At 35.4% G+C, this 16,158-nt stretch overlaps 1 protein-coding gene across 9 annotated transcripts in view; it reads left to right on the top strand.

Moving 5' to 3' along the window:
• The window catches only part of NEBL (nebulette), a 192,963-nt gene extending 188,372 nt beyond the window's left edge, over window positions 1–4,591 (top strand). For 6 of the 9 annotated variants that reach the window (XM_070767105.1, XM_070767098.1, XM_070767103.1 and 3 more), the window contains 2 exons: window positions 3,379–3,494; window positions 3,940–4,209. In XM_070767105.1, coding sequence (XP_070623206.1) covers window positions 3,379–3,494; window positions 3,940–4,116 — 293 coding nt within the window. In that variant the 3' untranslated portion in view covers window positions 4,117–4,209. Of the gene's footprint in view, window positions 1–3,378; window positions 3,495–3,939 lie in introns of all 9 variants that reach the window. The other 3 variants (XM_070767106.1, XM_070767104.1, XM_070767099.1) reach the window with 1 other exon arrangement.
• Window positions 4,592–16,158: the final 11,567 nt, after the last annotated feature.

The raw sequence follows: 16,158 nt of genomic DNA, 5'->3' as shown, positions 1-16,158 counted from the left end.
TTTATTTCTTTATATTTATTTATTTATTTATTTATTTATTTATTTATTTATTCATTCATTCATTCATTCATTCATTCATTCATTCATTCATTCATTCAATTTTTATGCCGCCCTTCTCCTTAGACTCAGGGCGGCTTACAACATGTTAGCAATAGCACTTTTTTTAACAGAGAAAGGCTATTGCCCCCACAAACCGGGTCCTCGTTTTACCCACCTCGGGAGGATGGAAGGCTGTACATATAACAAGACAAACTCTTCATATACTACCATACTGATATGCATAGTTGTGTGATAAATAGTGATACCAAAATTGAGTAAGGACACAACATATTTTTTAATCTGCTTCTAGCTTTACATTAAAAAATGACCACTGGGTCTCTTAAAGGAAATTTAAATTTCTATATGCATTTGATTCTAACTTCAGAAGAAAGTAAAGGTAAATTTTAATTCTTTTCCATTTTAGGAATTATTTCACTACCGAGCAAATGTGTTTCATTATTTAAAATATTATTGTTTATATGCAATCACAAGCACTCCCTCATTGATAGAACTTCTCCAGAATTAGCACTGATATGAGTCCATTATTTTGCTTTTTGCATTTTCCTTGCTTTTCAGTACTGTGGATTTATTAAAGGATATTATTTTTGCATTATGTGTAGAAAAAAAGTTATATTTCAGTTTCTTATTTTATACTTCTTACTCTGGTTCTGAAATGGAATGGTGTAGCATACCGGTGCCTGGATTTATTTTATTTATTTATTTATTATTTGGATTTGTATGCCGCCCCTCTCCGAAAACTCGGGGCGGCTCACAACAAGTGAAAAGACAATCCAATACATAATCCAATTTAATTAAAATATTATAAATTTAAGAAAAACCCCTATACTAACATACACACACACAAGCATACCATATATAAATTCAACGTGCCCAGGGGAAGATGTTTAGTTTCCCCATGCCTGACGGCAAAGGTGGGTTTTGAGGAGTTTACGGAAGGCAGGAAGAGTAGGGGCAGTTCTGATCTCCGGGGGGAGTTGGTTCCAGAGAGTCGGTGCCGCCACAGAGAAGGCTCTCCCCCTGGGGTCCGCCAACCGACATTGTTTAGTTGACGGGACCCGGAGGAGGCCCACTCTGTGGGACCTAATCGGTCGCTGGGATTCGTGCGACAGAAGGCGGTCTCGGAGATATTCTGGTCCAGTGCCATGAAGGGCTTTAAAGGTCATAACCAACACTTTGAATTGTGACCGGAAACTGATCGGCAGCCAATGCAGACTGCGGAGTGATGGTGAAACATGGGCATACCTGGGTAGGCCCATGACTGCTCTCGCAGCTGCATTCTGCACGATCTGAAGTTTCCGAACACTTTTCAAAGGTAGCCCCATGTAGAGAGCATTACAGTAGTCGAACCTCGAGGTGATGAGGGCATGAGTGACTGTGAGCAATGAGTCCCGGTCCAGATAGGGCCGCAACTGGTGCACCAGGCGGACCTGGGCAAACGCCCCCCTCGCCACAGCTGAAAGATGGTTCTCTAATGTGAGCTGTGGATCGAGGAGGACGCCCAAGTTGCGGACCCTCTCTGAGGGGGTCAGTAATTCCCCCCCCAGGGTAATGGACGGACAGATGGGATTGTCCTTGGGAGGCAAAACCCACAGCCACTCCGTCTTATCCGGGTTGAGCTTGAGTCTGTTGATTGTCGGATGACAATCTATATATAGCCCCTTAATTATCATGATAGAAGGCTGTGGGATGCTAATGAAATAAATAAAAATGTTTTTTTTTCTTTCTTGCGCCCTATGCTTAAAAAGATAAAGGCACTATTTTCATTTCAAGATTAATCAGGGCATCTGGAAGGAAGAAAATAACATAGGGTTTCTTAATTTACCTAATTTGCAAAATGTTTTATTTATTTATTTATTTATTTAATTATTTTGTCCAATACACAATGAGGGTTTTAGTGGGTATATATCTATATACACATAGTAAAATACATGATGAAGGTTATAGAGGAGACACTCATAGTAAAATATATCTAAGAAATAATAGAAAAGAAGATATAGTAATAGAACATATCAATGAAAGAATAGAAGAAGAGATATAGGAATAGAAGAAAGGTATAGGAGATATAGGAGAGCAATAGGACAGGGGACGGAAGGCACTCTACTGCACTTGTACTCGCCCCTTACTGACCTCTTAGGAATCTGGATAGGTCAACCGTAGACAATCTAAGGGTAAAGTGTTGGGTGTTTGGGGATGACACTATGGAGTCCGGTAATGAGTTCCACGCTTTGACAACTCGGTTACTGAAGTCATATTTTTTACAGTCAAGTTTGGAGCGGTTAATATTAAGTTTAAATCTGTTGTGTGCTCTTGTGTTGTTGTGGTTGAAGCTGAAGTAGTCGCCGACAGGCAGGACATTGGACTTCCATTGTCAGAATTCCCTAGTCAGATGCTTGAGGAATTCTGGGAATTGGAGATTAATCACTTTAGAGTTGTCAATGTTGAGAAACAATGGATTAGACAGAATACAGGTTATGGATGTGGGACTAAAAGTAGTAGTGGCTCTATAGCTTTGTACAAGCTTACTGCTTAACTCATCATCTCATATCATCTAATCCCAGAGACGCATTAGTTATGCTAAACGTAGTCTCCATTATGCACACAACTATTCTTTTAAAAAGCATTTGAGCGATTCTCTTTTTTGTTTAAGATTCTTTCTTTTTTTAGCCCCTCAGTCAATAAATAGGTTATTTGGTTTATTTTTTTAAATTGGAAGTATGATTTTTTTTCAACTTTTATTATTTTATTTTATTGTTTTGTTTTATTATTTTATTTTATTTTGAAATAAAATTTCATTTTTATTGGCGCCCCCAAAGTGAGGAGGAATAATATGTTCCCATTGAGTTGGAAGTGCACAGCACTGAAGTAATTTACTTGTGTATTAATAATGTATGATATGAATGACTTACCATTCTAATTGAGCTCAGAATTACAATCATATATCATGGTGATTAAGTGGGTCACCATGTGACTGTTCAATTTTGTGATCTTTTTTGAAATTCCTGAATATTACTTCAAAACATTGTGTGCTGTTTCCTTTATTAGCTGTTAAAAATAGAATATAAGAATATAATCCTGAAAGTTTTATCTCTCTTGCATTGTTCCTTAAATCTAGATTTGCGTCTTTCTGTCTATGCATGCAAGCAAGGATAATATTGTTTTTATTGTTTAAGATAAATATTTATAATACAAAAAGTTCAGCAATTTATTTCAATTCCTACTAACAAAGCAGATCCTGTGATCTTTTAATCAGGAGAGCAAATTGCCATACAAGTATCTTGGCATGGAATAGTAATATGGTTTCATTTATTTCCCATTCAGCCCCTGTGCTTCCTGGGGCCTACCAACAAAACCAACCCCAAGGATATGGTTACATGCACCAGACTAGTGTGTCATCTATGAGATCAATGCATTCACAGCCACATTCGGCTAACCTGGTAAGTATTAAATCAAAATATATTTAAAGATACTTTTGCTATCTTTGATATTTTAAAAAGCTGCTAGGATGCAAATTTCAAATTAAGTATGAAGAGGTACTATAAATTAATGCATTTTCTTATGTCTGCAAGAATGAAATAAAAAATAAACAAAATAAATTTTAAAAAAAGTCAAGATAACTAATCACATGATTGTGCCTACCACATTGACATTTTTGAATACAATTATGGACATCCCTGTATAATTACAGATTTCTTCTTTGTAATACATTTTACATAAAAAGATTGTTTGCAGATTTATTCAGCCAGCAATTGTAGTCACATGAAAGTTTTTAGATGGATAGTGATGGATATATGCTTATAGATATGGTTGCATTAACTGATCCAGTAGCTGCTTTCCAATGGAATTTGTTTAATGGACTTTCTTTCTATTTTCTTTTAACAGAGAACTTATAGAGCTATGTATGACTATAGTGCTCAAGATGAAGATGAAGTTTCCTTCAGAGATGGTGACTACATCATCAATGTACAACCAATTGATGATGGTTGGATGTATGGTACAGTTCAGAGAACTGGGAAAACTGGAATGCTTCCAGCAAATTACATTGAGTTTGTTAATTAGTACAGCATTAATTCTTATGAGCTTTTTGATTTACTTATAATCTTTTTAAACAAAGTATTTTTAAAACCACAACTTTATGATTTCCCTGTTAGTGTAACAATCTGTGATCATATGCTAAAGTCAACATATAGTCCAATAGGGAAAATAGGAATAATGAGTTCCAAAAGCATGATACTTAAAATGATTTATAAAAACATACTGATGGTGGAAATTTGATTAATTTTGGTTAGTTCCCAAATAGAATCCTGCTTTTACAGTAGGTTGTGCTTTTCATTTGACTTATAAAGGAACTGATATTTTTTTATTGTATAATTTTGAAACTGTAAGAGGTATAGCTTCCTGTTGAGATTTGAGTTATTAAAAAAACAAGTGCATCGGATCAATGTTTTTGTTGTAATGAATGACATGATCAAAAGTTGCTTACTATTGCTTTGCATACCATGTCCTTAATGATGAAAAATTTCTATTACCTATAGTTGTCTAATCTATTGTCTTTATTCTAAAGTTCTTGTTTGTTCTCTTTCTGCTTATATTAGACTTCCCAAAGCACTACTACACATGACTAATGAATCATTAACTTTATAAGTCTTTTGGAGCAGTTAGTGACAACTTCGCAAACCTCTTGTTAAATTCTGTGTTTCTGTTGTGTTAATCTATAATCATATAGTTTTTATATAGAAATGATTATCATTTAAAACATCTTTCAAATTATACCAATATCTAACATTTCCTTTGATCACAATGGGAGTTTTCAGTGGAAGCAACTACAGATAATCTTCAGCTTATGACTATTCATTTAATGATAGTTCATAGTTAATGATGAGTTTAGAAAAAATGACTTACAATTCCTTTTTGAAATTATGACCATTGTACACTCAATCATAAGATGGAAATTTAGATGCCTGGCAACCAGCAATGCCTCTCATTTATGGCAGTTGCAATATCTTGCAATCATGTGATTGCAATTTGTGGCTTTCCCAGCTTGTTTCTAACAAGCATATTCAATTGGGGATGCTGGATTGGGCCAAGTCACATGATGACTCATTTAGTGTCCACATTGTTAGCAACAAAAGTTCTGGTCCCAATTTGGTCATAAGTCGAGGACAACCTGCATACTTTATTTGTAACAGTGTAATAGATTGATGATATATTTTAGTTATAACATGAACTATGAATCAGCAGGATTCTTGCCACCATCTTAATTTGAAAATGGTAGATTTTCAGTAGACTTCCTTGTCAACATAACTTGCTAGTATCTTCAATAGTTGAATTATGATATCAGAAATTTTCCTTTTGAGAAAGATTTTTAGGTTTTAAAATACTAATTTCAAAAAACATTTAAGAATTTAGAGGTTGATATCTGCTTAAATACACTGGTTAACATAAACATAAACAACAAAATACTTTGTAGATGTATCTAAAAGTTGATTAGAGTTCATGAAATCCAATGGAGCTAGCTAGTAAAAAAATTGGCAGACTGTCCCAAATGTAATTGTGGAAGTGCTCAAGGAGAAGGAAAGAACCTATGAAGTCCTGTAAACAATCAAGGCAAAGTGTATTGTGTAAGACAGCATTTTAAGTACCGCACACTGCCTACATATTTCTTACTGTTTTCATAGGCCTGTACTAACTTGGTTAAACCTAGGCTAACCAAGTTTTTCAAGGTTTCACTTTAACATCTAGAATTGATGTAATCATCTAAAGATGAAGTATTAGAGGTTCATTAATAACCGAAGAACTATAGCTAAGGCTGTAGCAAAGAGCACAGTCCTATTCTTTCATTTTCCATTTCATTAATCTCAAAGGAATGAAAATATAATGTATCAATTTCTGGTTGGTACAGGTTGGCTTTCCATCAAATAAATGAAGTTTTATTTACTTTGGAGGTTTCTCCGAGCAAAGCCTGGGACCACGTGGCATATAATGTAAACAAACAAACAAACAAACCTCCTACTGTTTGAGTAATTTTAAAACTCAAATAATATTTTCCTCCCAAATTCAGTCTGAGACGAGCCATTCTTACCCATCCTCTGCCTAACAACAGCCTGTGTTTTAAGGTTAAAACAAAGTATAAGTGAGGCTCTTTATGTAGCACTCTACAGGATAGATAAGAGACTGGCAGCATTCAGTATCCTATTTGTAGCTTACAAAAAAAGAATAGATGGGATAAACTTTTAAAAGTAACATGACTATAGATAGTCCTTGAGTTACAAATGCAATGGAGCATGCCAATTACATTTGTAATCCGAGGATTCGTAGGAGTAAATCGCATAACTTGACCACAATGGCTTTTGAATGCGCAGGTTATCAAGTGCATATGAGGTATCTCAGTGGGAAAGGCCTTGAGGGCCTTACAATGGAACAGGCCACCTATTTAAGACCACCAAAGCCCCCCTTGACCCACTGAGATATCTCATGCTCCATTCCCTGGGGTCCCCACAATTGTTCTCTTCCATCCTGAACAGCATGTCACTTACCTTGTGAAGTTCTATCTCCTCTCCAACCTTTCTTCTGTGGTTTCTTTGCCTACTTGGCGCAAAAAGAATTTGCAATCTGATGAGACTTTGGAGAGGTGAAATAGCATTGCTTCAGGCCTCCCATCAGCTTTCAAATGATTTTTGTGCCATTGCAGTCTCAGTGTGAAAAACACTTGCAAGCTGATGGGAGGCTTGAAGAAATGTGATTTCACTGCCCAAAAGTGTTGTTGGCTTGTAACCGTTCTTCATGCTGAGACTGAGACAGCATGAAAAGCATTTGCAAGCCAACGAAACTTTGGGGCAACGAAATTGAGATTCATCAAGCCTCCCACCACCTTACAAGTGCTCTTCACACTGAGACTGGAAAGGCACAAATTTTTTTTGCAAGCTGATGGGAGGCTTGAATAAATGTAATTCCATTGCCCCAAAGTCTTGTCAGCTTGTAAGCGTTCTTCACGCTGAGGCTGGGATGGCAATGAGACTTCGGAGCAGAGAAACTATATTGCTTCAAATTCTCCCATCAGCTTGCATGCCGAGACCGGAACAGTGCAAAAAGCATTTTCAAGCCGATGGGATTGAAGCCGATTGCTTGAAGCAATGTGATTTCGCTGCTTTATTGGCTGGCAAGCACTCTTTGAACGCGAATGTTGCAGTGCTTCTACCATTGTTCATGTGAACGACTGTCGTGGTGCTGCAGCTTTCATAATTTTGGGACTGGGTCATAAGTACTTGGGGGTATGTTGTAACTTTGACTAGTGACTAAGTAAATACAGGGGTTACTTGTATTTAAACCTTGCAGACACATAAGGCCACAAATACTACTATAAAGAACACAAGACTTCTCAATTTGGCCCAATTCTACCAGGCAGGAGGGTTAGGAACCAAATTTTGAGAAACTCCAAAAGGTAGTAGGTTTTTTAAATATCATGTTCTAATGAAGTTGCAAAAAATTATTGACATGCCTCCCATAGATTTAGAGCAGCACAAAAACTGAAAGTATTTATCTAATGCAGCTATAGTTACTGAGTATTACTGTATGGGATGAATCATACATTTTCTTTCTTTCTCTTTGAGGAGCAGTCTTTCTAAAAGATGAAGGAAAGCTTGGGATCCATCCTATTGTTATTATTATTACAAATGTTATAAGGTGGGGGGGAAGGGGAGGAAAACAAAATAAATATGGGAAAAAACTTTGGAAAAATATTACTTTTATTTATTGGAATGTGATTTCCAAATTGTTGCTTCTCTTTGTTAGGAGAGTCTCGGAGCACATTTTTAGATACGTTCTTGCAAAAGAAATCACTATGAATTCTGTTACTTATATTGTATTTTTATAATATTCAAAGTATTGTGTAAAAAGGAGATTTGGAAAGATCCTATTTTTCTATTACCTTGGCTCAGCTATTAGATGGCATTGATATAGGATTAAATAATTATGCAACTCATATTTTTTCTGGTCTGAGTGAAATGTAAAATTATTATTATTATCATTAATTTAGGTGAGATTAGGGGAGAGAAAATTCCAGGAGTTAAAAAAACTGTTTAATTACTTTTATACCTATTTGTATCTAAAAGATAAAATATATTTTACTAACGTTACAAACCATAGAAATGAAAGGTATGTTGATCTTTGACAGTCTTGACTCCATTGTGTTTATTTTACATTGTCTGGAGAAACAGATTTCAATTGTCCTTAACAATGTTGCCAAAGGTAAAAGATCAATATTCTTTCAGTGATTAGCTAAAAAGCTTTAAATATATAAAATCATTATTTAAAATAGTTTTTTTTTAATCAGAAGGAGAGGGAGAAGCAGAAAGAAAGAGAAAAAGAGAGAGAAAACAAAAGTGCAGAAGATGAATAAATGTTGTGTCTTTAGGAACCTTTTCTGTGATATTGCTATCAAACCTTTCTCAAAGCGTGTAAACACAATCCCAGAATAATTGATGATACACTGTTATCCTTCTTGAAGCAACAAAATGAATCAGATACTGGTTTTAAAAGTGCTACAAAGTGGGGAATACATGGCAGCTTGTTATGCATTGTGGCTCAAAGCATGGAAAAGAAATGTTATTTTAATAAAAGAATATATAGCTATTTATAACATTGTGATAGAAAAGAGTCAGGGATGTTTTGAAGGTTCCTCTCAACCTCAAATCTATCATAGGTAGCATCAAAATGTAGAGTGGAAGAGGACTTTAATCATTAGTGTCAGTAAAAACTATTATTTGTGCATTTTCAAGTTCAGAAATATAGGCTATCATCAGTGTGGACCAGTGATGGGTTGCTTCTGATTCCGACCAGTTCTTAGAATCAGTAGTGCCAACGGTAGGAGGCTCCACTACTGATGTGCACATTTTTGCTAAATAGTATTAAGGTATATGGCTGGAGAAATTGAAAGTTTAATTCTTGATTTCTGTATTAAAAAAAACCACCTGTTTCCTTACTGAAGAAAAACTTTGATTTTATTGGCCACCATCATTTTTAAAAGCAACAAGATTCTGTCTCTATCTTTAAATCTTTAAATCTTAAGATTCAGAAAAAATATTCTTAAACAATAAAATAACGGTGGCAAAATTAAATAGTTTTTGAAATGATTAACTTTAGACTAACCACTAGTGGGTTTTACATTGACAAATCACATTTGTGGAAGGAAAACAGTAGACAAAAGTTACTTGATTTCTTTCCACACATCCTATGTTGCAGCAGATGAACTTCCAAAGCTACAAAATTATTTTTACCAACTAGAAACTTAAAAATTTGCTGTCTATCTTCTGAATACAGGACATAGAGAAAACTAAGGATGAAAATGGAGGACTTTGCTTAATTCTAACACAAAGACTATGCTTATTGTCATGAAATATATCATCATGCCTTAAATATTTTTTGAGAAGTATAAATACCTTAAACCTTCATGGCATAGCTTTATAATCATTTTTTAAAAAAAGAATTATGTAATATTTTGATGCAATAATGCTGTTCAATCATTCTCGTGCTATGATGGACTGTATTTTGTCAAGATTGTTTGCTGATAGCCTTTCCCCTGACGTTATTGTAAGCTCCTGAGTTTCATTGACACAATCTACTGCTTATCTTCTTCCGGCCTAGTTTTCTATTTCATTGATTTTTCTTTTCCCATGAAATCTCTCAAATATATAAACTTTAGCTTTATTATGAGTGTTTCCAGTGAGCATTACTTCCATTGCTAAAGCAATAGCCTTTTAAACCTGGCTCATAGCACATAAACCTGAGCTTTCTAGCCTTTGGTTGTCCCTTTCTTCTAATTGTTTTTGGAATATGCGCCCACACAGTACCATATTTTTTGGAGTATAAGACATACCTAAAAGAGGGTGGAATTGTTTTTGCATCTTATACATCAAATGCAGCCATTTTTGCTGTCCCAAAGCCCTGCCCACCACCTGTAAAGAGCTCTTAGGTGCTGAGGAATGGCAAAAATGCCCCTGCTTTGTAAAAAATTGGCCATTCTTTTGCCTGTTTTCCCCCCAAAATGGGATGGGGAAAGGGTCTGGGGAGCCTGCCTTCATTTTTGTGGAAAAACAGATGAAAGATGGCATGTTTTTCACAAAAATTGGGAGATTTTTTACATTCCCCTAGTACCCAAGAGTTGTCTGTCTCCCCAGAACCTTTGCGCACCCAATTATTGTAAAAAAGAAAAGGAAAAAAAGGGGGGGGGAGATGATTTATTTTTTTGCAAAAAAAGGGGGCTGTTTTTGCCTTCTAATTACCCCATCTAGCATGACTGGAGGAGGAATTCTAGGAGTTGAATTCCACTAGTCTTAAAGCTGTCAAGTTTGAAGTTTGTAAAAAGTATACACGGTTGTAAAAAGTATACATGTTAGTAAAAAGGATTCTGGTACACTGGTATTTTATTAAATAATATATTACTACACCATTTGGTTCAAAATAATTTTTTCCTTTTTCCCCCCCTCTAAAATCTAGGTGCATTTTATACTCCGGTGCATTTTATATTCTGAAAAATATGGTACTTTTAAAAACTCTTAAATGTTCCACAGATTGTTTTCTCTCATATAGCACTTCATATGGTATATCATTCATGGATGAACTCCATAGCCTATTAATTAAATAATTAGCAGCCAATGTGGCTTCACCCCAGTATGACCTGCTGAGACCAGAATCCTCCAGCAAACCTTCATGGTTTGTAAAACTTCAATTTGCATCTCAGCAACACTGTTCTCCATTGCTGTGTACAGATTTGTGCATCTGTGTTTTATTCCCAACTTCATATTTGTACCTTTTTCTGTAAGTGTAAATAGGGAAACTCAAGAAACCAGGTGATCAATTAATTCAAATGTAGCTAGAATTCAATCTCAGTAAGTCAGAAAATCATGGAAGGAATCTTAACTATCAGCCACACGTTCCTGAGCCCGAAGAAAGCTAGTTTTCTTTTAAGACACACAATCTTTCTTCTGATGAAGGGACAATCTTCTTTTTTAACTTCTCTCTTAGGTTTCTTTTCATGGGTAGGTTTTTCACATATTGCAGCATGAGCTTTTTCTATGCACTTAATGAATATTCTATCAGATCCAAATAGGGATTGTATCCGAACTCTGATTTTTCACTTCTTTTCTTAATAATGGTCACTACTATATTTCTCCTATGATTTCCTTATCAATAGTAGATGATTTTCTACTTCTCTGGTGTAAAGTGCAGTCAATTTTAGTTCATTCCTAATTTTACTTTGATTCATGGTTTCTACGTTACATGTATCAATGTAAGAATATTTTTGTACTATCACTTTTTTCCTTTTGCTTTTGGTTCTATCAGCAGATGGATATCATTTCAGTTTTAGTCTAGATATATCATAAGCAACAGTGCTTACGTTGTTCTGATTGTGGATGACCAATTGGGATTTTTTTTCACAGAATACTGGAGTGAATTGTTGTTTTTCTGGGCCATATTGAGACTAACCTTATCTATGATCGATTGATCATGTGTGACCCTTATGGGAGTCCACCCTCCCATAGGATAGCTCATAGCATTATTGGGCTATGCAAGTCACATTTCAAGTAACAGCACATGAATGTGTTTAAAAAGCAGGGTGATCATCCTTCAGGTATTTTTAAAGTGGTGTATGTTACTCTAAGTTCTGATTTCCAAGATTTGAGTTTTACTTTTGTTGCTAATAGAGAAGTAGGGCAATCTATATTCACTCTCCCATCTTCAGATAATATCCACTGCTACTAAAATTGGCAATTTCTTTGCCATTACTTCTTTGCAGTTACAATTTCCAATTGACTGAAAGGAGCAGCTCTGATTTGTCCATGTGCAATGTAGCAATATTATTAAATAGGATACTGAATTGCAAGGGGAAAATGCCAACAATGGTTACCAGGTTCATGATTTGTGCAGCCTAGGCAGCCTTAAGATGCCCTGCATGTCACTTTTATAGTCCTGTGGAAAGAGAAGGAAGGAAAGAGGAATGAATGGATGTTATGTTGTTCCCCATCTAAGAATGGAAGGGGGAACAAAGGGGAGGCTTATGAGAGTAGTTCACTTACTTATTTTTTTATATAAAGATATCAAGCATGAAAGCACAGTGACTGCATGATGAAGAGAAAGATATGAGGAAAGAGATGAAGCTGGGTGGCTAAAAGAATCTTAAGCTTTTAAGATCATTCAATACCTCGATATAGATTTAAAATGAATAGGACTTCTCCAAGAATATTGACCAGTTATGAATGTATTTAAATAAATGTTAGCAAAGCACTTTTTCTATTAAGTGCTACTTCTACAAAAGGTTGTTTCATGCATCATGCAGGCAATGTAGTTGCAACCAAAAATTTCATTCTTATCATTCTATGCCCAGTGCTAACAAAACCATGCAGGTTTATTTTTTTATCCATGGATTGTTGACGAAGCCAAAGCTGGTTATATTTGCACATGTTAAGTCAAAAACCTTACTTTATAAATCACAGTGGCTGATTTTGCACAACTTGCTTTACAAAATCTAAGCAAACATTAATATGGATTAGTGTGATGCATGAAATCGGGCTCATCTCCTTTTGATCAGTCACTCTAGAAATCTAGTCTTCTTGCAATGTTTGCTTTTAGTGCTGCAGTACTCATCTAGAGTGTTGCCATGCCAAAATTGCTTTCAGTGACAATTGTATCATTTTGAAATATCTGAAGTAGTCTTTAGAGTCCCACTGTGAATATTTATAAGTCTGGATAACTGGAAAAACATTTTGACACCTTCTTGAGAATAAAAGGCATATAGGCCGTTTCCAGGTTACCCAAAGGCTTCATTCCATGAGCCCATTTATAAGATGACAATAGCAGTAATAATTTTTAACATCTGCAAATATGATGTCTGTCATTTTGTCCATTCCCAACCAGAGCTTATTTGATTACGGGCCATCTCTATTAAAATATCTTTATTTTCCATGAAAGAATCATGGCAATATACTCTTCATTTTCACTAATTTAAGTATACTGTATAAGTTTAAGTACTGTTGCCATTTCCAGGATGATTATACGGTAATTTGACTGTATATTATGAGTTTGGGATAATATGTAACTTTATATTACTGGATAAATGTTAGCTACTGTTTAACTAATTAGTTTAGCATTTAGTACTGTATATTGAAACAAGTTGGTGACATAGAAATATTCAAATCTTCTAGACACATCCTGCTAGCAAACACAGATATCTATAAGTTACAAGTCACAAAGAACTGAATATTTTATCAACATTTTGTGCTTTTATTATTATTTTTGCTGCCTCTGGATTTTATTTCTATTTTCGTGAAAGAAAGAAAAAGCACATTAATAAAAAAAAGTACCTTTCTATTCCATAAAAATGTCTTATGCTGTCAACAGTTTTTAGAATAACATATGATTTCTAAGACTCCATATATAGTCCCTGGGCTTGGTTAAAAGGCTCTAGAACACACACCAACTTGCTACCATTAACAAGGGCAAAGTTTGTAATAACAATTCATTTTTCTGGCTCATTGCAAATATCCACGAATTAGAGGAGTATCAAGGTAGAGGAGTATCAAGACAAGCATATTTCCATCAGCCCCCTTTTAAACTTATCTGAAGTTCTTTGTAGATTGACCCAAAGGCCTTCACAGATATTGGAACCATATTTACCCGAGCTTGCTTTAACGCTCTGTCAATTTTAATCCAAATAAAGCAATGTTCCACGTAGACTGACCTAGAGGAATTTATACCATCTGTCCCTTGAAATTTGATAAATAACATGCAAAGATCTGCAGAAATAGCCAGATGCTGCCACTCTTGCATCTACTGTTCTTTCCATGGGGATGTTATCTCATTGTAATAGAGTACACTTTTATATTCTGCCAGGTTGTTCCTTACTGTTCCCTATTACTTTGTTCTTATTGGATAGTTGGCCAAGGGAAGAGAAAGCATTTAGTATCTACCCACCTACAAAGAGTTGAACATAAAAGAAAGAAACAAGTTGGAACAGTGTGCATCATGATTAATGCTGCATCAATAGGGTGACTGTGATAATTCAGCTTTCATTAACAAAATGACTTAATTCTCAGGTTTTCTGCTCTGCCTTCCTACCTCTATTTAAATCCCAGGCTGAGATCTGCTTCAAACTTTCTGTATGTTTCCCATTTTGGGGGGATAATATTCCAATAGTTGGTTGCCATTAAAAAAAATCTATCTCCCTCACCATGTTGCTATAAAAGCAAAAAGAAGAATTCTTCTCCCCTGGTGCTCTACTACATGTTTATTTAATTGTGCATCTTATAGATCTGCCCTTAGTTAGAAGGTATCTCCAATCCAAACGATTGGGTTCCTAGGTTTCCCTTCAAAGCAGTAATTTCTCTTTTGCAATGTCAGAGTTGGTATTCCTGTTTCAGTAGATTTTCCTAAGCCAGTGATGGCAAACCTTTTTGTCCTTGGGTGCCGAAAGTACATGCACACACACTATCGTGCCTGCACGAGTGCCCACATCCATAATTCAATGCCTGAGGAGGGTAAAAATTGCATTCCCTGTCCCTCTGGAGGCCATCTAGAGGCCAGAAACAGCCCATTTTGCAACTTTTAGTGGGCCCAGTAGGCCCGTTTTTCACCCTGCCCAGTCTCCAAAAGCTTCCCTGGAGCCTGTGGAGGGCAAAAAACCCCACCCTCCTCTATCTCCCCAGGGGCCTTCCGGAAACCGAAAATGCTCTCCCAGAGCCTCCATGTGAGCTGAAAAATCAGCTGACTGGTGTGGACATGCATGCTGGAGCTGAACAAAGGCAACGGTTCGCCTGCCAGCAGATATGGCTCCGCGTGCCACTTATGGCACCCATGCCATAGGTTTGCCATCACTGTCCTAAGCCATTGAACACGTTTTCAATTAAATTTCTGGTTTCCCTTATAGTTAAATAAAAAGTATCATGAAAAACTACATCATTTAGATACAACCAAGGTGATCAAATTCTAAAATAATTTTTAAAAAGAAAATAAAATGAAGCAAAACTTTCTGTTTATGTGTATCAAAATACCAATTTCTTCTCTGAAGTTTAACATCAACCTTGTAGAATGGTAAATTTTGCATTTTTCTTGTTCAATATTTGGAGCTAATTTTTCCTCCTGCCTGCATGATTACAGGATACTCAGAAGAACTTTAATGTGTTATCCTTACCCATGTATAGAAAATACACATACAAAATATTGTATCTATCATGCAATCACACGGAAGCAGAAAATATGTTATTTTGAAACAATCATTAAGTTATCTACTGTACCACTGAAAAACTGTGTACTTAAACATTGCAAAATCTGAACTGATTAAAACACCAGAAATAAAATTTTATTGGTTGTATTTGATTAGCATGATATGAAACTCCCCTACTATTTTTGACGTTTATAAAGAGCAAAAAGCAAATTGCTGCTGCTGTATAATGTACTGTTCCTTCAAATGTAAATTCTTTGTTATTTTTCAGAATTGTATGTTATTTGGTTACAAGAAATTATGAAGAATCATTGATGCTCAATGGAATGAGGACTCTCAATTGATCAGATTATATATTTATAGAATTTGGCTTTTGTTATGCAAAAAAATCACATCAATAATTAAAATATATTTTACTTGAAATGCTTTAAATTCTATTTTCCCCAGCTCACTGTGAATAAAGTAACATCTTGTTACCCGACATTTCAACCTATGCAACCTAATATCTATATTGGTTCTGGTCAAATTTTGCAGTTAACATACAATGGCATTGAAATAAAGTGCAGTATTCTACAATGTATGCATTCTATCAATCAAAAATATTTTGAAAATGATTAGATCCCATGACACACAACAGGATTGGGCAACCTTCATCCTTCTTGATGCACCTGTGTTCCAGCTTTTAGAGCCATCTCAACATACTTATGCAATTACTGAAATAATGTTTCATGATTACATTTGTGACTCTTCTGTACTGTGGCAATAAGTTGTATACTATTTATCCAGATAAAGTTACATTTTAATTGAATACTATTTAGGATTGTAATTTTCACAATTTGGCTCCCGCTCAGTCAACAGCAGTCAACAGAAAATTATGCAAATATGGC

The sequence above is a fragment of the Erythrolamprus reginae genome, chromosome Z, assembly GCF_031021105.1.
Source record: "Erythrolamprus reginae isolate rEryReg1 chromosome Z, rEryReg1.hap1, whole genome shotgun sequence".
NCBI lineage: Eukaryota > Metazoa > Chordata > Lepidosauria > Squamata > Dipsadidae > Erythrolamprus > Erythrolamprus reginae.
Note: the sequence above shows the minus strand (reverse complement) of the source record. Positions and strands in the feature narration are given on the sequence as shown.